General features: G+C 36.5%; 1 protein-coding gene across 13 annotated transcripts in view; it reads left to right on the top strand.

The window, feature by feature from the left end:
• Positions 1–23,565, top strand: part of LMBR1 (limb development membrane protein 1) — a 147,102-nt gene that overhangs the window by 41,372 nt on the left and 82,165 nt on the right. For 8 of the 13 annotated variants that reach the window (XR_005371383.1, XR_005371382.1, XM_038559822.1 and 5 more), the window contains 2 exons: positions 15,351–15,454; positions 18,559–18,603. The exons of 1 other annotated variant lie outside the window; for it this stretch is intronic. Coding sequence is in view for 10 of the 12 variants with exons in the window: in XM_038559822.1 (XP_038415750.1) it covers positions 15,351–15,454; positions 18,559–18,603 (149 nt within the window). In the remaining 2 variants the exon portion in view is untranslated. Of the gene's footprint in view, positions 1–12,301; positions 12,308–15,350; positions 15,455–18,558; positions 18,604–23,565 lie in introns of those variants that run through there. 4 more of the 13 variants (XM_038559826.1, XM_038559821.1, XM_038559829.1 and 1 more) reach the window with 2 other exon arrangements.

The following is a 23,565-nucleotide window of genomic DNA, read 5'->3' as shown; positions in this document are numbered from 1 at the left end:
CAATCATGTTTCTTCCTGGCCATCTAGCCAAATCACTGGACACAACCCATGAATGTACAGTTACATGTCTGGCCTCCTCCTAAATAAGCAAGGTGAACAATTAGCTACATTGGGAGGATTTCCATTCACTGCTGTCCTTCGGGGATGTTTACAGCTGTCCACTCTGGGTGGTGTCTGCATATCATGTGGAATGATCTATAAACCAGGCCTGTGTCTTTTCTTCTCTCTGTCAGCTGATGGTAGGGAACTCCCTATGAGGCCATAGGTGCAAGTTGGGGGAGAGAAGTAGTGTGGCAGGGGTGGAGACCATGGGCATTTGGGCCACTTGTTCAGGTAATTTACTTGCACCTTCAGGGCCTGCTTGGGCCTGATCACGTATATACCACTTCCATTTGATGATAGAGTGTCACTATTGCATGTCCAGTGTTATAGCTTGGTGGGCCAGATAACACCCTGTTCATGATGGGCAGCTCCAGTCATGTGGTAACTTGGTGGCCCATGATCAAATGTTCAGTCTCTGCTAAGGTCCAGTAACAGGCCAAGATCTGTTACTTAAAAGAGAGTGCAGGGCTGTCCTTCAGGGATGTCCCAGGGGTGCTGTAGTGCTGCAAGGCTTTGCTCTAAAGCCCTCAGGCTCTGTGTTGTGATCCACCTGTAATTCTTGCCAAAGGCTCCAAACAGCATCCCTACTTCCATGGACACCTTAGGCACCATTGGATTTATGGGGCAGAGGGCCTAAGTAGCAGAGCATCTTACACAGTAGCCTTTACTTGTGGCAGAACTTTCTTTTGTGGTTAACCCCACTGTAAACTGGCAGCTCTGAGGGTCACTTGGTAAATGGGTTAGAGTGGCACTCAAATGAGGAATATGATGAATATGTTACCTTCAAAATCCAAAGAAACCCATGGACTTTATGCCTCTCTTGGTTGTAGTAGGAGCCCAGATTCAGCAACTAATCCTTCACCCAAGAAGAGGTATGTCCACATGCCCCACACCACTGGACCCCTGGAAATTTCATTGACATAGAAGGTTATTGAATTATTCTTGGATTTATTCTCCACCCTCTGACATGAAAATGTCTTATCAATAAGTCTACAGTACCTGCTATGAGGCTTCTTGCTCACTAGATCTAGTCAGCAGTGTCATCATTAGAATGGTCCACTGTGATATTTTGTGGAAGGGAAAAGAGATCAAGATTCCCGCGAATTAAATTGTGCCATTAGGGCTGAAGAGTTGGAGTGCCCTTGAGGTAAGACAGTGAGGGTGCTCTGCTGGCCTTTCAGCTGAAAGCAAACTTCTTCTGGTGGGCCTTATGGACAGAGATGGCGATAAAAGCATTTGTCAGGAGTCACACACCAGGTACTGGGGTATGTGTGAATTTATTCAAGCAGTGGCACCACATCTGGAACAGCAGCTGCAGTTGAAGTCACCACCTAGTTAGGCTTTAATAATCTGTTGTTTTGGGGCTATGGGAATCACCACTTCTGCATCTTTCAGATGATGGTGACACTTATCTCTGTATTTTTTTTTTCCTTCAGAGATGTGGCATGACTTTTGGTTTACTGTTTTCCTCGTTAGAGGCAATTCTGGGGGGCTTCATTTGGCATTGCCTACTGTCATAATCCTTACCACACAGATCAGGAGACCAGAGTAGCGATTCTTTTAGCTGCGAAGTATATCTAATCCCTTATGCATCCCAGCACAAGGGATATTACCATAGACTGGGTTTGGAGACCCACTGTGACACATGTGATACTTGAGCTCACACTCCATTGACTGACCTCCATAAGCCCTTGCTTTGAATGGTGGGCCACAGCAATGTTTTGGGTCTCCTGGAATTAGTGTCAGTTCAGAGCCGGTGTCTAGTAGTCCCTGAAAAGTCTGATGACTTCCTTCCTCACCCCAGTGCAGTTGTAGCATCCACATTCATTTGTTAGTCATTAACTGTCTGATAACATTTATGAGATTTTCTTGAGTTGTTGTTTGTCTTTTTTTGTTAAGCCTTTGTGAATTTATGCCAAATTCTTTGAGGTCTCAGAATATGTCTGAAATTCTCTCGGTCTCCCATGGATCACTGCTCTAGTACTTTCACACTGGAATTGTTTAATAAAGATTCATTGTTGAGTGAATAAACGTTATTTGTTGTGTCATTAGAAATACCTTGATAAGAAAGAGCTTAATTTGAAAAGAAATATAATGGCTTGTTCTATAAAATTGTCAGTGTGGATGGTTTTGATTGCTTGTGCCTTTAATGTGTAAATTACATGTATTAGGCTAATGTATGTGTTAATAATGCTTTAATATGTATAAACATATTTAGTTTGAATTTAATGCAGTGTCTGGACTTTGGATATGTGGATTTGAGATATTGCATATTAACCAGATTACGTTGGAATGCCACTTGACTTTTCTGGGCCAGAACTTAGTAACATAAATAAATAAAATTATTAACCTTAGTTCTAAATCTCTATCGTGTAGCAGGATATATCTTTGTCTACAATGGGAAAATGATTAAAATAGCTTGAAAACTGTGATGTACAAAAATGGTATTGGAGCTGGACTGAGAAAGAATGGTAATCCTCTGGTCCTTGACAAGTTTTAGCCCAGTGTCCTTGTCACTTGTCAGCCAGATGCTGTGAGGTGTTCCCATTGTTCACTTAGTGTGGGCATGACCTGCTGGCAGCTATAGTTATTGTAGGATGGCACAAAAAGAGGGCAGAGCTGACAAATTAAAAAGGTAGCTAACATTTATATTGTCAATTTTATTGTTAAAATTGGAAAAAAGGGTAAAAAAATGGACAGAAAAAAAGGAGATATCTATTTGTATTCACTTTCTTTGTATCTTGTTAAAAACTTAGCAGAAAACTGTATGTTGGTAAATTGAACACCAATAAAAAATAAATTTATTATTTAAAAAAAAACTTAGCAGAAAAATATGAAACTCTTCAGTTCCATAAATTGAAAAAGTGATATAAATGCTTAATGGGTTTTCCTTTCGGGGTGATGGATATGTTTTGGAATGAGATGGAGGTAGGTAGTGGTAGCACAATATTGTGGATACACTAAATGCATTGAATTTTTACTTTAAGATGGTGATTTTATGTAATGTGAATTTAAAGTTAAAACTAAACAGGAATAAATCTTCGGAAGGCAGGAGATGATGGAGTTAAGTAGTAGCCTTAAATAAAGTCAGGAAATAATTCTTCGGTATTTGAGGTATCCCCCCACTGGGTACCAATTTGCTAAGCTGTCCATCCTCACTTATGAAACAGAGACACCAGTTCATAACATGATTGTCCAATTGACATTTAGCTTGTTAAAAGGTAACTGCAATGAACCTGACTAGTTTTTTCAAGGTATGGGTTTTTTATTTTGATTTTTTCACAGAAATAGACAATATGCTATTAGTGGATATCATGAAGGGACAATACAAAATCCATCTTTATTTTATCCATTTTCAAGTCCTACAGAAGATTAAAAAAAATCTGACTTCTACATTATAAGCAATAAAACTTAAAGAAAAGAAAAATTAGTATCACATCTCCTTTTGTATAGGTATTAAATCAAAAGTCCTTAAGAAAGTTTAATATACCATTATTAATCATTACTAGTAGTTTCTGATTAATTGGTCTTAATAGTCATTTGTCACAATATGCATCACTATAGTTACTGGATATTAATGGAGGTTTATAGTATTAAAAATAAAACACAATCTAAGTGTTCAAAGTAAGAAATTTGCTTAATTAAATTTTGGTAGATCCTAACAGTGGAGTGCTTTTTTGGCCATTATAGATGATGATCTAGGAGAGTATTTGTTGATATAAAAAGTTTTGGGGTGCTTGTATAATATTTCTACAATGGACATCTATTGCTTTTTATAAGAAAAATGTATTAAGGTAAAAAGCTTCACAACTCATTGCTAAAGTTGTTTGTTTTTTGTTTTTCTTTTAATAGAATCTGTTCTAATTCTGAGGTTCATGTAGTGCTTGGTATTCAAAAACAAACTTGTGGTCTTTCTCTAAGACTTCTTCTACGTGGAATTTTTTTATTACATAACGCACTTTTTGGCAATTGGATTAATAAGTCTTCAATTCCACCGAAATACTGACTTTAAAAAGATTTCTCATTTTGGAAATTATTGAAAATGGCTAAACTCTGATTAATTTTGTGTTTTAAATTCATGAAGCTTTGGTCTGTGTGATAAAAAGTGATAGATAATTTGCTTTATAGTATTGTATGTCGGATTTTGGAATGTTTTGTGACTCCAGCAGATGGAGCTAGAAGTTAATGCATCTTATGGGGATGTGGCAATATAGTTTGGTTTGGTTTTAAACTAAATATTCTAGAATTAGTAAAAAATCTTTGTTTAAGTTCAGATACATCTTTGGGGGATAGTCATAGGACATCTTTCAAAAAGGTTGTTACTAATTTCGACAAACTAGAAGGTTTTTGAATTTTTTGTGTTATATTGAAGGATGTAATCTTAGTCTTTTGAAGAAGAGAAATTTGATTAATATTTCTTTTAATTTTATAAGTTAGTATATAGTCATATGTCATATATAATACATTATATTATGTATATTATCCCTAATTTAAAATTCAGAAAGTTTCATCAAAATTATAGAATAATTCTTAATGGATATTTGTGTATGTATGTCTGATGTACGTTTGTAAAATGCTGGAGACTAAGTCCTACAAAGTTGCCAAGAGTATAATTACTACTTAGGAATTCCTATTCTGGTAAATAAACTTAATTTTTAGATTATTTAGACTTTGAACAAAAACTGGTTATTTATATAGATGATTATCCTGTCAAGATAAGACCATCAACTCTCAAATTTTTTGTGTTAAGTGAATATTTCTTGGAAAAATAAATATAGTAGAGGTTCTGTATCACATTAGGTCCCTTTCTACAATTGTGATTGTCAAAACCATTAACAGTAATGTTGAGTCTCCTGGAAAGGGGCAGTCGGGGTGGGGGGAAACAATTTAAAACTGTATGTATGTGTGTGTGTGTGTGTGTGTGTGTGTGTGTGTGTATAGGTGTTATATGTACCTACATATATATAACATAAACACACATATATTACATACATATAAAGTTCACTGTGTAAAAGTATAAGTAAGCATCTAATTCCATGTCACACTAAATGAATTGGTATTCAGAATCTTTGTGATCATATTCTTCATTTTCTTGTTCTGAGGACATTGCTTTTTGTTCATATCTGTTGATACAGATTTCTTTATTTAGCTTTTCATAACTATCTTCATTTTAAATGTGTAGGTTACTTAGTAGATACCTTTTCTGATTTGTGGGCTTTTGTCCAAGGCAGATTTTTTTTAAAAAGATTTTATTTATTCATGAGAAGCACAGAGAGAGAGAGAGAGGCAGAGACACAGGCAGAGGAAGAAGCAGGCTCCATGCAGGGAGCCTGATGTGGGACTTGATTCCGGGTCTCCAGGGTCATGCCCTGGGCTGAAGGCGGCGCTAAACCACTGGGCCACCAGGGCTTCCCCAGATTTTTATTTCTTTCGATTTTCAGAGAAAAATTTGTAACTTTCCTTGCATAAAAGGGACATATATGATTAGAAGGATGAATTCTGGAAGTATGTATATTTATGGCACAATAACAAAAAGTCCCCTCTGTGGTATGAATGATACATATTTCAAATTACAAAAACTAATAAAGTTTTCCCCCCATTATAAAAGTATAGTGGATTCTAAGCATTCAGGGGTTTATATTCATGGTTGCAACTACTTGGGAGCAAGCTTTGAGCTCCCTGCTAAGTGGGAATCTGTGATTTGGCTAAAGTTGGGATTTTAACTCTGTAGTCAGTGAGGTTGGTAAATAGAGTAAATGGTGTGGCTGATGGGAAGCCCAGCTAGTATCTGCATATCAGTTTAGCTGGATCACCACTGGAACACCTCTGCCCTTAGGCATTTTGTTAGGCGGTTACCTAACAGGGATTTGGAGAATTTGGAGTTTCACAATGAGATTTAAGTATGTTTTATTAGGGGATCCCTGGGTGGCTCAGTGGTTGTTTAGTGCCTGCCTTCAGCCCAGGGCGTGATCCTGGAGTCCCTGTATTGGGTCTGCATCGGGCTCCCTTCTTGGAGCCTGCTTTTCCCTCTGCCTGTATCTCTACCTCTCTCTCTCTCTCTGTGTCTCTCATGAATAAATAGATAAAATCTTAAAAAAAAATATGTTTCATTATTTTTAAGGGTCTTTAGTTGCTCCTATAGAAAACTTACCATATGTAGAAAAGTAAGAATAAAATTTTAGTATATTCACATTGTTAGTAATTTGATGTATTTCTTTGTAGGTTACTTTATTTTTTGGTCATTGTAGTTTTCATATATTTTTAATGTGTGTATACAGGTTTTTGTTTTGTAAACTTTTTGGGGTGTAATTAATAAGACTAATTCTTTGGGAAAGGGTTGAGAGCTAATTTTAGCTGTAATTCACATTACTTTCTTGTCTTTATCTGGTCAAATTGTTGGTCCGCATTAGAATTTTTCAGTTGTTTGGAGCATTTGCATTATGTTAGATGGCTGGTGGGAGGCACTAACATTTGTTTAGTATTTGGTATGTTATTTCTCTTCTGTTCTTTATGAGAGCTTGATGAGTTAAGTTATAGCTTATTTTATACACGAGGAAGCAGAATTGAAGTTCCTTTTCTAGCTCACATGTAGTTGATCAATGCAAACTTAGGCTAGTCAGACATAAAATGTCACTCAGACATTTGCCACCAGGACTGGGAAGGCCTTTTAAGTCATGAATAGTGTGAATGCCTCGTTTTGTTAGAGGACATTATAGCACACAAAGTACATACAGTACATTCAGTGTTTTATTGAAGTTGGATTGGTTAAAACCTTTCCATACTTGGTGTTTTTTTTTTTTTTTTAAGATTTTATTTATTTATTCATGAGAGACACACAGAGAGAGGCAGAGACACAGGCAGAGGGAGAAGCAGGCTCCATGCAGGGAGCCTGACGTGGGACTTGATCCCGGGTCTCCAGGATCACGCCCTGCGCTGAAGGCGGCGCTAAACCGCTGAGCCACCCGGGCTGCCCCATACTTGGTGTTTTAAGAAGGCTTCGGATCTGTCTTAGTTTATATGTCCTTACATATAAACACATGTAGAAGTGCTTAATTCTGTTTATAGTGTCCTACAAACTGATCAGAAACTCAACTAATTTTGTTTTACACAGATGGATAGAATTAATAAGCTGTCATATTCTCAGTTTAAACATTTCCTTTAGTAAAATCTTATTAAACTGATTGCTTTTTTTCAGCAGATAATATTGACAAAATTCAAAATATACCTTTTTCATCTAGAATGTTAAGTGTAAGTAAGATCCATACAGTAATACACAAATAGCACAAGATCTTGGATCTAATCCCTTGTCTATCATTTGTAAGTTATGGAATTTGTGTGCATTTATTTAACTTCTTTTTTTAAAAAAGTTTGGTTTCTGAGTGAATTGAACAAGGGATCTCAAAGTTCTTTTCTGCTCCAAAATTCTGTTTTTATTCTTGGTGCATTAAAATAGTAAACTTGCTTATTTTGAACAAATCTTAATTTCAGAATCCTACAAATGTATGTCTGCCCTGCTTTTTAAGTATTTTGTTAAAATAAAGAGATCTTTATTTAGACCATTAAAAACAGGAAGAAAGGTCCTTTTAATTTAGAGCAATTCTTTGGGGGGCAGCCCCAGCGGCTCAGCGGTTTAGCGCCACCTTCAGTCCAGGGTGTGATCCTGGAGACCCAGGATGGAGTCCCACGTTGGGCTCCCTACAAGGAGCCTGCTCCTCCCTTTGCCTGTATCTCTGCCTCTCTCTCTCTGTGTCTCTCATGAATAAATAAAATAAAATCTTAAAAATAAATAAAGCAATTCTTTGGGAAGATTTAAAACTCGTACATTTTTTTCTAGATGATTTTCTTTTTTTCTTTCAGAGTGTAAATTGAAAGTAGCAGGTATTGAATAGTGTAATAGGAGCTTAACAAAGTGAGGCTTTGCAAGGATTTCATAATTATGTTTAATATATTTTTAGGACACTTTTTAAAAAGATTTTATTTATCTGAAAGAGAGAGAGCACACCAAGCAGGGAAGAAGGGCAGAAGGAGAGGGAGAAGCAGAAGAGACTCCCTGCTGAGCAGGGAGCTGGACAGGGGGCTTGATGCTAGGACCCTTGGGATCATGACCTGAGCTGAAGGTAGAAGCTTAACTAACTGAACCACCTACATGCCCCTAGGACACTATCATTTGATTAGAATGCACTTTCTAAATGTATCAAAGAATATAATGGGAGGGTATAGAAACGGGAGAAAAAAGAATAAGCTTGATGGTTTTGTAAAGTATCCTAGAGGCCCACTGTAGAATGTGTACTGGAGCAGTTATATTTTAGGAATTTAGGGCAAGAGAGTAAAGAGAATGGATATTTTACAATAGGGAACAATTTCTTCTAGTAAGAGAAAACAAAGACGTAGGAGTTGAGGTTTAGGCTTTATTTTGTTGTTGAGTTGTGTGTTGAAACAATTTAAGAAAGGGGCAAGGACACCAATAAGGATTTGGGGGACACCTGGGTGGCTCAGTGGTTGAGCGTCTGCCTTCAGCTCAGAGTGTGATCCCAGGGTCCTGGGATTGAGTCCCGCATCAGGCTCCCTCCAGGGAGCCTGCTTCTTCCTCTGTCTGTGTCTCTGCCTCTCTCTCTGTGTGTCTCATGAATAAATAAATAAAATCTTTAAAAAAATATTTGGGAAGTCAACTTCAAACAATGGGTCACTACAGGTTGAAAACAGTTTTAAAGATTAACAAATCCATGAGTACAGGGAGGAAAGAATGAGTGCTCTGCCAATGGTGTTTTATGCCAAGAGCAGTCCCCGTATTGTTTCATCAAAAACAAAGGCTCAGATATGAAGTAAGAAAAATTAAGAAAATCAGTATTCAAGTGTTGGTAGAGGAACACTTTATTTATTTATTTAATTTATTTTTAAAGATTTTATTTATTCATGAGAGACACACACGGAGAGGCAGAGACACAGGCAGAGAGAGAGAAGCAGGCTCCATGCAGGGAGCCCAATGTGGGACTTGATCCCAGGACTCCAGGACCACTCCCTGGGCTGAAGGCAGGCACTAAACTGCTGAGCCACCCAGGTGTCCCAGTAGAGGAACACTTTAAAAGCTACATGTAGTCTGGCCAAGATGAAGTAAGAGAGACTGTATATTATCCTCTCACCTAAAACAACTATGTTTTCATGAAAACATAGGCACTGAAGAATAGCAGTTCAGGTTATATGAGTCCTGCAACAGCTTGAGGGTGCTGCCGGGAGGATGGGGGTACAGGCTATAGTTGAGGGGGCCAGGTGGCTGGAGGTTCTGGGCAGAATGCTAGACAGAGAGTTGCACAGAGAAACATCTTGTTTTACAGCTGGATAGAATTAATGGGCTATCATAATCTCACTTTAAACATTTCTCTTAGTAGGATCCTATTGAACTGATGTTCTTTTTTTGGGGGAAAAAAAGCTGAAATGAAGGGTTTCATGAGGTTGTGTTCTTATTGGAGGCTCTGGGGAAGAATTTGCTTCCAGGCTTATTTTATTGGTTGAATTTGGTTCTTTGTGGTTGTAAGACTGAAGCCCTCCGTTGCCTTGCAGGTGCTGGTCTATGCCCTAGAGGCTGCCCACCTCTTATGTTTTTCAAGTGAGCCCCCTACCCCCAGCAAGAGTGGGTTGAGTTCCTCCCTGATTTACCCTTCCAGTGCTTCTCTCTGACTTCAACTGGAGAAAGTTCTCTGCTTTTAAAGGTTCATTGGGTAGGTTGTACCCACCTGGTTAATCTTAGATATCTGTCTTCCTATATTAAGGTCCATAACCTTATTAGTTATATCTGGGGTCTTTTTGGCATTAATACTGGGTTGAACAGTGGTCCTCTTTTTCGCCCAACCCTCTCTGTTCGGGTCCATCTAGAACCTCAGAATGTGGCTTTAATTTGGGAATAATATTTTTGTGGATGTAATTAGTTAAGATAAGGTCACACTGGATTAGGATGGGCCCTAATTTATACTAGTGTCCTTATAAGAGGATAAAACAGAGTCACAGACACACCTGAAGTAGGCTATGTGAAGACAAAGTTATAGATTGGAGAGATGCATCTATAAGACCAGAAATGCAGCTATTAGAAGAGACAAGGAAGGATTCTTCCCTAGAGCCTTCAGAAGGGATATGGCTCTACTAATACCTTGATTTTGGATTTATAGCCTCCAGAACTGTGAAGGAACAAATTTTTGTTGTTGGAAGACGTCTAGTTTGTGGTATGTTGTTAGAGCAGCCCTAGAACACTAATAGACCATGTAACACTTTCACAGATTCCAGGGATTAAGATATGGACATCTTTAGGGGTACACTCTGCCTACCTTGAGTCTGCAGCTGAGTACAAAGGAAAGAAAAACCCATAATGAGAAGAAAAATAAGTTAAAACTGGCTTTGAATTGACACAAATTCAGAATTGATAGACAAGAATATTTTCATGAAGTTGCATTCCTTATTGGAGGCCCTGAGGAAGAATTTGCTTCCAGACTCATTCAGGTTATTGGCTGAATTTTGTGGTAAAATATAAAAGGTTTTATTATATAAGTCTTTTAAAAAGATATTGGCTGCTTAAAAAAATAGTAACAATGTACTGTGATTTTATAACATACACAGGTAAAATGCATGACAACAATGCTCAGAGGCAGAAGGAAAGATAGAAATACACTATTGGAAGGTTTTTATGCTGTACATGAAGTATTTCAAGTGATAACTTGAAAGCAGATTGTGATGAATTAAGGTGTATGTGATAAACCTGCAAATAACACTAAAGTAGCTCAACAAGGAGATATAATCAGTAAGCAACTATAAGAAAAATTTTTAAATGGAATCATAAAAAATAGTTAATCCAGAGGAGCACAGAAAAAAGAAGAAAAAGGGCAGATAAATGGGACAAATAGAAAACAAAGAGCAAATCAATAGACTTACACCTGACCATACCAGTAAACATTGGTGATCTAAACATTCCAAGTAAAAGACAGGGATTAGGGGCTCCTGCCTGGCTCAGTCAGAAGAGCATGTAACTCTTGATCTTAGGGTTGTGAGTTGGAGCCCCACATTGGGTGTAGAGATGACTTAAAAGTAAACTTCTAAAAAGGACAGAGATTATCAGATTGAATGAAAAGACTCAAGTATATGCTGCCTATAGTAAATCCATTTTAAATATAAAGACACAAATAGGTTTAGAGCAATAGAAGAAAAAAGGCATAACATGCTGATTCTAATGAAAAGAAAACTGGAAAAGGTATATATTATTATTAGGAAAGGGTGTGGATTTTGCCAGGCATAAATAATGAAGGACTTAATTCATCAAAATATATAAGATATGTTCTTTAATGACCGTGAAATTAAATGGGAAATCACTAACAGAAAACATAGTTAGAAAATTCCTCAGTTAGGGGCTCAGTGGTTGAGCATCTGCCTTTGGCTCAGGTTGTGGGGTCCCAGGATCGGGGCCTGCATCAGGCTCCCCCCGGGGAGCCTACTTCTTCCTCTGCCTGTGTCTCTGCCTCTCTCTGTGTCTCTCATGAATAAATAAGTAAAATCTAAAAAAAAGAAAATTCCTTAATTATTTGGTAACTAAATAGTAGGTCAAAGAAGAAATGAAAAGAGAAATTTGAAAATACTTTTAATTAAATGAAAACAAAAATAAAAGATTTGAAAATTTATAGCACTAAAATGCATGTTTTAGAAAATAAAAAAGGTCTCAAATCAGTGCCCACAGTTATATAACATACACAGGTAAAATGCATGACAACCAGGGAGAAGATAGCAAATGAATACCAAATTAAGAAGATTGGAAATAAAAAAAGATAGGAGAATCAGTGGAATAGAAAACAGAAAAAATACAGAGAAAGTGAGATGAATAAAACTGATAAAGGTGCAGCCAGGTTGATTAGCAAAAAAGAGAAGAGACAGCAATTACTAATATCAGGAATGAAAGAGATGACATCATTATGGATTTTACAGGTATTAAAAGGATAATTAGTGCACATTGTGAACATCTTTAGGCCAATATCACACTTTAGAGAAATGGAAAAAATTGAAAGGCAAAAACTACTAAAGTCTCTCAGATATTGTAGAAATGCTACAAACAAAACTGTAGGCCAAGAAGACTTGACTGTCAGTTCTACTAAATATTTAAGGAAGAAGCAATACCAATTCTATACAGGCTCTTTCAGAAAATTGGAAATGAAGGAATAATTCCTAATTCATGGTGCCCAGCATTACCCTGATTCCAGAACTAGACAGACATTACATGAAAAGAAAATTACAGACCAATATCTCTTATGAACATATTTTCATAAATTCTAAACAGAATTTAGAAAATCAAATATAACTATACAAAAAAGAATAATACAGTATGACTTTTGAAAAATCAGTGAATGTAATTTCAATATTCAAACACTAAAAAAGAAGTCACCAGAATACATGCAGAAAAAGCAGAAGAAAAATTGAATATTCATTCTTGATAAAATCTCTTCGCACAATATGCATGAAAGGGAATTTCTTCATCCTAATAAAAAGCATATATAAAAGCCCTACAGGTAACATTGTGCCTAACAGTGACAGACTGAATGCTTTTTATCTATGAATAGAAACAGGGCAAGGATGTCCCCTCTCATCACTTCTATTCAACTTTATTGTGGTGAATTTTAGAAAGTACAGGACATTGAGGTTGGAAAGGAAAAAGAGAAACTGTCTCTATTAACAGATGATATGGTTGTCTATATAGATATTGTGATGGGACCTATTATTAAAAAGCTATTAGAAACAATAAATGAATTTGTAGGGTTGCAGGATACATGATAAATATACAAAAATCAATTGCCTTTCTCTAAACTAGCAACAAATAATTGGACATTGATTAAAAAAATGCCACTTGTATACAGTAGCATTAGAAATATGCTTAGGATGCTTAGGGATGTGTGAGACTATACACTATAAACATAAAACAGTGCTGACAGAAATAAAAGAATGCCACAATAAATGGAGAGATACACTGTGTTGATGGATTAGAAGACAATGTTAAGATGTCAATTCTCCCCAGATTGGTCTATTGATTCAGTGCAATCTCATTCAAAATCCTAGCAGGCCTCTTTTCTTTTCTTTTTTTTTTTGATAGAAATTGAAAAGCTGACCTGAAATTCAGATTGGAATTCAAAGGACTTAGAATAGCCAAAACAACTTTGAAAGAGAACAAAATTGGAAAACTTACTACCCAACTTGAGGATTGTTTTAAGGCATAGTAGTCAAGATGGTGTGGTATCTGCCTAAAGATAAATAGATCAGGGATCCCTGGGTGGCGCAGCGATTTGGCGCCTGCCTTTGGCCCAGGGCGCAATCCTGGAGACCCGGGATCGAATCCCACGTCGGGCTCCCGGTGCATGGAGCCTGCTTCTCCCTCTGCCTGTGTCTCTGCCTCATTCTCTCTCTCTCTCTCTGACTATCACAAATAAATAAATAAAAAAAAAAGATAAATAGATCAACTTGATAGATTAGAGATCCCGGAATATATCTACACATATATTGTCAATTTACTTTAAGTGAAGGTGCAAAGGCAGTTTGGTGGAAAAAGGGTGTTCTCTTCTACAAATGGTGTTGGAGCAATTGGATAATCAAAGGGAGAATATGAACTTCAGTCCATACCTGGCACCATATTCAAAAGGTGACCCAGAGAGGTCATAGATGTAAATATAAAGCTTAAAATGTAATCCTTATAGAAGGAAACATAGGAGAAAGTCTTAGTGTTACTGGGCTAGACCATAATTTCTTGGGTAAGATGTCTAAAGCATGATCTATAAAAGAAAAAATTGATAAATCGGACTTTGTCAAAATTAAGAAATTTTGTTCTTTGAAAGATACTTATTAAAAGGATGAAAAGACAACCTACAGATGGAGAGAAAACATCTGCAAATTATATATTTAATAGAGGACTTGTATTCAGAGTATATAAAGAACTTGCCAAACTCAACAATAAGTAAACAATCTAATGACACTGGGCAACAGACTTGAAGAGACTCTTCACCAAAGAAAATATAAATGGGTGGCAGATAAGTTCATGAAAATGTTCATGTCATTCTTTATTGATCAGGGAAATGTAAATTAAGACAGTAAGGAAATGCCACTGTACACCTGTTAGAATGGCTGAAACTGATAAGACTGTTCATACCATATTTATGGTGAACACAGAGGGTTTTGTATTTTGTTTCTCTAACTCCTGTCCTTGGAACAGCATCTTCTAAATAAGGGCGATGAAAGCACATCAGTTGCCTGTTTTCCAAAGCACTGAATGATAATTGCATATGATAGATTGAATTTATGCTTAACATGATTTTATCGTTAACTCTTGATTTTATAAATATTATAAGCATTAATTTAAAAATTGTCTTTAAATTTGCATGTTTTACCTCTAAAACTTGTAAGATGTTTGGCCAAATATAATCCCAAAGACAAACTTAAAGTCTTCTTTATCTAAATCTATTTTTATTATCATCCTAGTAGCTTTTTATTGTGATTTTATAAGAGTACGGAATGTGCCAGAAAGGGAAAAGGTGATATGAACTTGCCTGCCTCTCTTACATTTTCTTTCCAACTTAGAATCGCTTACTGAAACTTCTATGATATAGTGGCTTTTAAAAATCCTAGGAATTAACTCTGCCCCTGGCAGGTTCTGCAACCTTACCTAAGTTATATAACCAACCTCAGCCTCTGTCTTGTGGTGGGATTACTATGAGGCATTTGTATAACATTGGTAAGTCACTCAGAATAGTACTTGGCACAGAAGGACTCGATAAATGCTAATTGTTATCTTTAGTGTTTTTATTAGGCTTAAATGATATTATGCATGTAAAATGTCTAGTAGAATATCTGGCATTAAGTGCTCAATAAATGCTAGTGACTGATTTAAATATTCAGGTGCCATATGTCTAAAGAGACTGTGTTTTTGGATCTCTGCATTTGTCATATCTTTGGTGAATTTGTTTTAGAACATGAGGAAAAATATTTCTAGTTTCTATATTGGCATTTCCTAATAGGTACAACTTACAAAGTTACAGAAATTTGGATGTGTAATTATTTTCTCATTTCTAAGTTTAGGTGATTTGTTAGGTCACTCTCTTGAAGTTTATGTTTTTATTATGAAAAAGTCTAGATCTTTAAAAAAAAAGTATAGATCTTTGACTAATAATTTAGTATAGTAATTTCTTTTGACATGGCCTGTCTCTGATCTTTCTTCTGTTTTTGTTACCTCTTTATAGGTTTGTGGAATCTTGCTTCTCTCTTTTCCAACCTTTGTTTATTTGTGTTGATGCCCTTTGCCTTTTTCTTTCTGGAATCTGAAGGTTTTGCTGGCCTGAAAAAGGTAAGTGAATCATATTTTGGAATTAAATTTGTTGAATTAAGAAGTCCATGTCAAAAAAAAAAAGTCCATGTCATTCATGTTGAGCTACTAAAAGCAGGCTTGAACAACCACTTGACTGGAGTATAAAAAGTTTAATTAGTAATAACAACATCTTATTAATACTAATCGTGTTAATAATATTAATAAAATTGCATATTGAATGATTTTGTGTGTCCACAGTGCAGAAATCATCTTCTGGCTTTTGAATGTTTTTATAGTACATACAAACTTGGTGGAGTATTTGTAGAGAATAAAGCTGATAAAATAGCTGTTTTTCCTTTCTTAGGGTCTCTCATTTAGTTTAAAGCAGGACATGAACTTCTCAAAATCTTAAAACATATCTTGATGTAAAAGTTATTTTACATCCAGTATTTTGGAGAGTGGCATTTATAAAATCAGATGTCCTCCTTTAGATAGTCATGTTCTCAAGATACTGTGAGTTACTGATCTTAGTAAATATGGGACGTTAGAAGTGAGCAAAATAGGAGACTTTGCAAGAGCATCTTAAACAATCAGTCCATATTGTATCAGTGGCAGTAGCTTCATCTGTCTTTGAATATAACATTTTAAAGTGAAATGAATGATGTTTAATGATGTTTTTGTTTTTAGCTTGTGGAGGTCTTTGCTGTAAACATTTGGAAAATAATACAAAGATTTAAGTAGTTAATACTTTTTGGCAAAATGAGTTCTTGGTGTTACAGTTTATTTATAGATACATTACATCTTTTTATTTTTATTTTTTAAAAATATTTATTTATTCATAAAAGACACACACACACACAGAGGCAGAGACACACAGGCAGAGTGAGAAGCAGGCTCCAAGCAGGGAGCCCAATGCAGGACTCAATGATCCCGGGACTTGATCCTGGGACTCCAGGATCACACCCTGGGCCGAAGGGAGGCGCTAAACCACTGAGCCATCCAGGGATCCCCTCATTACACCTTTTTAGTTGTTAGTTCTATTTGTATTGTGATATATGAAGTGAAAGGATGCCTTTGTATCTTATTCTTAAATAATACTGTAATGCCAATTCAATAAGTTTGGCAAGAGAAACTGTAAACTGTGAATTTTTATTACTTTTTATTTCATATAACTTTTTATAGGTACTTAGGAATGAAATTTTTCAGTCTCACATTTTGACAGGTCTTCTAATTTTAAACCTTAAGTACAGCATTTTTTAGATCTGTGCATTGAAGGATGCCAGGAAAGAGTCACTGAGAGGTGATAAAGTGTTGTTTTAGTTGATGCACCCTTTTACTTTCTAGATACTATTCCATACTTGAATAGTTTGAACTTGAAAATTCAGAGTTGATTTCACATATAGTAAATGTACTGAGATCAGAATGGATCATTGTGTTTGGCAGACAAATCTGACATTGAGAAAACTGGCTTTGATGTATTGGAATTGGTTTTTTTTTTATCATGATGTATTTAAATTATTTAGGTCATCTGTATAGTGTGAAAGAATTATGTAGTTTCAGTTTAGAAACCTCTTTTGAGTGTTTGAGTTCTTGAAAAAATTATAGGAGTTTTGCTGAAAGGGATTCAGTGCAAACCTTCCTTTTATAAGGAGAAAACTGAGGTCCAGATATATTAAATGTTATTAAGTTGTCTACGGACCACATATGTACAATTCCAGAACTGGTACTAAAACCCAGGGTCACTTTTAGCCTTCCCAAAGTGGTTGTGTTCTTCACATGTCAGCACTGTGGAGAGTTTATTGAGGCTGACCAAGTGGATGAAGTGGCCAAGGACAAACGGGGCTGGAGCAGGAAGGAGGACTCTATGGCCTCCTGGCAGAGGAAAGAAGCAAAGGAGACTGCTGAGCAGGCCCTGTCAGAAGGCAAGGGAACAAAAGGAGTGTGATCTTCTGGAAGACAGTTTCTAGAACAATGGAACTTAAAATATTATGTTAAAGAGGGCTAGAAAGAATGAACATCAAGAAGTGAGAGCATTGGAGACACTTGAGAAAGCGATTTTTTTGTATAATTTTAGAGCCAAAGCTTTTGATGGATATTCATTTAACAGAGTTTTACTAAGTACCTACTAGGAACTAAGTATTCTACTATAGGGCCTTGCTGGGGACAAAATTGAAAAGTCAGGACTCCTGCCTTCAAGGGATAGACAGAGGAAGAAAGAAGAGGTGCAGTCGAATAGGACACAGTATGATGAACTTTTATACAGCCAGCTGTGATGGGAGACACTGAAAGGAGTGGAGGTCTTGATTCGCCCAGGAGATTGGAGAGGGCTTTGTAGGAGGAGTCTGCCTGCACTTGAGCTGAGACTTGAAGGATGAGCAGGCTTTTTCTGGAGTGTGGAATTCCAAGCTTGAGCAAAGGTATAGATTCTGACTGGATTGAGGGAATGGCTGACACATAGCTATAGAATAGAGAATTAGTTGAGGGATCAGGGTACATGAAAGCTTGTTGGGGTCACATCCTGGAGGCCTCAAATGCTCTGCAAGTCAGTTTGGATTTTGTGTAATATATAACGGAGTTGACAAAGGATTTTTGAAAAAGATTTTTACGTATACTGATTTATTTAAGTATAGAGATAAATATACATGTCAGAGTTTAAACATATGTGAAACACTGTGTTTTGTAGAGATATCAGCATACTGAATCAATCATACACGTGGTCCTGTTAAACAGTGTGGCAACATATGTCACTAACATTGCTGTGTTGATGTTTGCTTTAAATATGCATATTGTTCTTTCATCCTATCTCAATCTCATGTGTAATCTTACCAAGTACAAAAACAATTGATAAAGCTCAGGGTTAAGTGTATTTTCATATTTGGTAGTATACATGTAGCTATCTAATTTATACTTTTTATAATTTATAAAATTCTAGTTATTATTATTAATTAAACAGGTTATTTTAAAAAACAGTGTGTGTTGTAGACTTGTCTCCAACTTGTTTTCTTCCGTTGTTATGAACTAACCAACTAGAAGAGGGAATTGGCTACACTTAACTGGAGCAGAATTACCAACTATCTCTAGAATAAAAACAAACAGACAGAAACCCCAGTGACCTGTCACTGTTCTCTTGTTCCCCCTTGTAGACTAAAGTCCAAGGGGAGAAGCAGCTTGAGGAAGGACACAAGAAGGTAACTGAAGACATGTCACACCTACACCTGTATAGTAGTCTTTCTTAGTTTTTTACTTCTAGTCTCTTTATACACATTTATTATTATTTTTTAATAAATTTATTTTTATTGGTGTTCAATTTGTTAACATACAGAATAACACCCAGTGCTCGTCCCATCAAGTGCCCACCTCAGTGCCTGCCACCCAGTCACCCCCACCCCCTACCCACCTCCCTTTCCACCACCCCTAGTTCGTTTCTCAGAGTTAAGAGTCTTTCATGTTCTGTCTCCCTTTCTGATATTTCCCACTCATTTTTTCTCCTTTCCCCTTTATTCCCTTTCACTATTTTTTATATTCCCCAAATGAATGAGACCATACAATGTTTGTCCTCCGATTGACTTCTTTATACACATTTAAAAGAATATTCTTTTCTAAGCACATCTTTGACTATGTTAGTCTCCTCAGAATCCCTCAAGATCACCAGCTCCATTCCATGATCTCAGAGGGACTGATGTGTTGGAGGACTATAGGGTACAATGGATATAGCCAATCCAGGTGATTTCCAAACTCAGTAAAGGATGGAAATTTCTAGGAGGGCAAGGAGACAGAGCTCAGGATGGTTGATTGCCATTTATCTGACTTGTGTGGTTGGACAATGATTGGGAGTTGTAGGAACCAAATGAAAGAACTTGGTCTTTAAAGCTATTTAGAGGAGGCAAGGGAGATGGGGCTGTAGCCTGGAGGCAGAAGAGGCAGAATGATTCTGCTCTTTGTGCACTGAGGAGAAGGGGCCTGTGGCAGAGAGATGGTCAATGAGGGTGCTAGGGTGAGAAAATTTGCCTTAGAGTCTCATGGGCTAGGCTAGTTTTTTCATCTGGACCTCAGGTTCTTTTTCTGTAAAATGGTATAGTAATGATCGTTACCTTACTGTATTATTTAAAGGATTAAATGAGAGATTATTTTTGTAAAACACATGGCCCAGGAGATGTTAACTATTAGTACCATAATTCTAGAGCTTAATGCATTTCACTAATAAATGTTCTGTGGGATTGTCAGAAAGCAACTGAACACGGCACAGTCAGTTCTTAATTATTCACATATTATCTTCAGCAATTTTTTTTTATCTTCAGCAATTTTAAGGTTACAAATTACTTTTCCCATTTTGAAATGGTATGGATTAAAGCAAAATCAAACCTGCTTGAAGATAAGGTACATTCTAGACCCTATTAGAATTGTCTATTTTTTTATTTTTTAAAAAAGATTTTATTTATTTATTCATGAGAGACACAGAGGCAGCGACATAGGCTGAGGGAGAAGCAAGCTCCCTGTGGGGAGCCTGATGCGGGACTTGATCCCAGGACCCCGGGATCATGACCTGAGCCGAAGGCTGATGCTCAACCACTGAGCCACCCAAGTGCCCCATAGAATTGTTTAGAAAGCTTTAAAATTAAGGTAATTGTGATGTATTTTAAATGCTCAATTTTTCAGTTTTAAAATCAATTACATGAAAGTTCTAAGGGTTATTAGTATTGCATGGTTAAGTCTTAAATGGGTAAAGTATACGCTTAAGCCTTTCATTGTTACGCCTTTCTCTAATATAAGATCTTAGGAGATCTTATATTGGGCAGGTTTTACATAACATTTGTTAAGATCTACAGTACTGTACACAGTGTTGTAGACTGTATCCCAGACTTTAACTGCTGCCTCATTGAGGCAAATGTATCACAGACATTGACATGTTTAAAACTGACATGCTTAAAACAACTGGCTAGCAAGGATTTCCTTTGTGTATATCCTTTAAAGCTCTTTGCTCATTGGTTACATTAGACACATCTAGTTCTGAAGGGATATTGAAGAGGGCTTAGAAAACCCTTCTAATTGGTAGATTCAGCACAATGATTTGAGTAATGACAAACTTGAAATATGGTTAAGTTAAATTTCTTTTTTATTCCTTTGGCCACCCTCCTGGTGCTGTTTTACTATGTCTAAGTCTGGTGGAGTCCCTAAGTGGCATATGGCTCCACCATACTCCCATTGATTCCCCTGGGCAATCGATTTTAAAACAGCCCCTTGCATATTGTGCCGAGACGCGGAAATTGGCCACTAGCCATGGGCGGATGCAGAGCTTGAATTGAAAATCAAATTAAGCAGAATTCTCTACTTAGTTTTTAATTAAACCACTATGTTAATTCAAACAGGACATTTTAGGCCTGGGGGGTTGACCATGCCCTTTTAAGGGCCTTAAATAAGCCTTTCTTCTCTCTCCTTACCATGGTGCATGTTTCTATTTTATTAGGACCATCTCCTCACTATTCCCATTCTTTATATACTCAAGGGTAGGAGAATGTAAATGGTTTTGATAAAACAAAAAGTTTTTTTTAGTAAGAAGGTGACTTTTATCTTGGAACTCTTACTTATTATTAGCACTTAAATGTTTATCAAATTGATCTTATTTCTCAATCACCTGTATGTATTGTGTCAAGCATTGTGTATATTCATGTGTGTTTGAACCAGATCCCATGCTTGCATCTTAATGTTTGCTTCAATTCTGATAAAAAAGGTTGCATCTGCTGGGTTTTGTATTTTGTGATGGAGATGCTTTCTCCAGTTTTTATCATGGTCACTCAATCAATACCAGAGTATGAGGATATTGGGGCCAGTGGCACTGTTGTTCCTGTCACACCGCAGATCAGTTGAGTGGTTTTCTCTTCCCATTCTGCCTCAAGAGAGACCTCTAGATTATGTGGGATGATGTCAGAAGATGTTAGCAGATTGCATCGTGAACTCTGAAGGTCTAACTGCTGGCCAGGGTTTAGATAGGAGTTAGGAATATATTTGTTTCATATTATATTTTAACATCTTACTTTGAGTTTAGATGTTATAAGGCAAAAATTCAACAATTTAATGAAAGTGAAAAAATATAATCAGTGACAGATTAATTTACAAACCAAAGATGTTTCTGGGAGTAATTTTATATTGTGACTCACCTTAATGCCTATCTTTTGATTTGAAGTCTTGGCATAAAATTTAATATAAACGACAGCAACATCCTGACCAATTATCCAAGCTATCCAGACATCCCCAAATGTCCAGAACATAGCACACAGTCTGTAGGATTAAGAGGTTAACTCCTATAACTTCAAACGAAGTGCTTGATAATAAAAGCAAAAAGTACAGAATTTGAGGTAACTTCCTTTCTTAATTAATTAGACTGACCAGGTGGAAGCGAAGAGCCCGGTGCTGGTGCTGGGAAGGCCTATAAAGCTGAGCACTGTGACAGCACAATGGAGGAGGAACAGAGATTGCTTTAATATGTTTCTATCCTGTGTCACAGTGTGAAATTGTCCTGGTTTATGTCCCTTTTGGCAAACTTACATAAAAGTGACCTTGTACTGTATTTTATGACCAGATGACTTTTTCCCCCCAGTGGCTAATTTGTATCAGGCCTCCATCTGAGAGAGACACAGAAATGAGTAGGAAGTCCAGCTTGGTCTCAGGGAGCTTTCATTGCATTCTTTCATTATTTTTGCTCGTTTTTGCCACTGATCATCCATAAATTGTTGGACATGAGTGAATAAGGAAGTGCTGCTTAGTGTTAGCGGCACATGCGCGTATTTGGCCTGGTTTTTGTGGGTGAGAGGAAATCACATACAAAAAGGAAGACTCCTGCTGGGAACCTTGCAAGGAAATTTACCTTGGGTGCGTTTTGATCTTGGGGTTTATTACAGAAATGGAGTCATATCTCACTAACTATTGTTATGTGTTAATTTGATTTTCCCAACACCTTCAAGAAAAAAAATCATTCAGTAATTTATTAATAGAATTCCTCTGCCCTCCCCCACTTGAGAGCACTCATTGTTTTACAGAGAAACAACATGGATAAGAATGGTTATTTTTAAAACATTTGATTCTGGTAGCTTTGTTATGCTCAGGGTTCCTTTTGGAATTGTTAATCTACTGTAAAAGGCGTGGTTGTAGTGATTTATTGAAGTTTGGCATATGAGATCTCAAAGATGTATTAATGCATTTGAGGAAAAAATACATTTATTTTATGTCAAATTATTTGAGTTTATAAAGATTTTGAATTAAAAATTATTTAGTTTTTGAAGTGGTCCTAATTTGGTCACTGTTCTTAGTACAGTTTGCGTATTGGAGGGGGAACTAAATTATAATTTCAGTAGCAGTAGCTGTTATTGTTTAATAACCGTGTTTAAAAGGTATCACTTGTTCATGTATACTTCATGATGATGTGATATGTTGAATTGGACTGTTATATAGCACTTCCGTCTTTCTGTCCATCTATCAAAAAATGAGAAATTTCTGCTCTAACGCTAGATTTTCTCTTTATTTGCATAATAATATAATGTACAAATTGTGAGCTTTGATATTTAGAATACCTGACTTAAGTCCTGACTCTTCCCCTTCCTGACATGGGACTCCAGGCGTGTTTCTGGCTATGTCTGTAAAACGGGCTGCGGTACTTCCTCTGGGGTTGCTTTGGGCCTTGTTTGCCTCACCTACTGTATGAGACACAGTAGGAGCAGCCATTCTAGTAGGTGCTTAAATGTATTGGCTGTGTGGAAGTTGAAATGAAACATCAGGAAAATTTGTGTAGGATTATTTTTTATGTATGATAGCAAAGCTACATATAAGAAATTATAATGGTATTGGGATAGCTTTATTTACTCTTTGAAACAGAAACGGCTCTATCTTGTAACAGTAGAAGTTGTAAAAAAAATAGTATGTTTAATAGGTAACTAAACTTCAAACTTTATTTTATATGATGATTAAATTATTAACTAAAGTCATATAATTCAGGGTTCTTTGTTAAAAGAGGAAAAGTTTTTGTATGGAGGAAATAAAAAATAATCAGGTTCAGATTTTAAAGTAATTATATTCTTAATTAAACTGGCCTCTACTACTTCAATATTCATGAAACGATTTTATGGAAATAATCATTGTCAATTAGAGTCTCTTTTCCA

The sequence above is a fragment of the Canis lupus genome, chromosome 16 (genome assembly GCF_011100685.1).
Source record: "Canis lupus familiaris isolate Mischka breed German Shepherd chromosome 16, alternate assembly UU_Cfam_GSD_1.0, whole genome shotgun sequence".
Lineage (NCBI taxonomy): Eukaryota > Metazoa > Chordata > Mammalia > Carnivora > Canidae > Canis > Canis lupus.
This window is presented reverse-complemented; position numbering and strand designations above follow the sequence as displayed.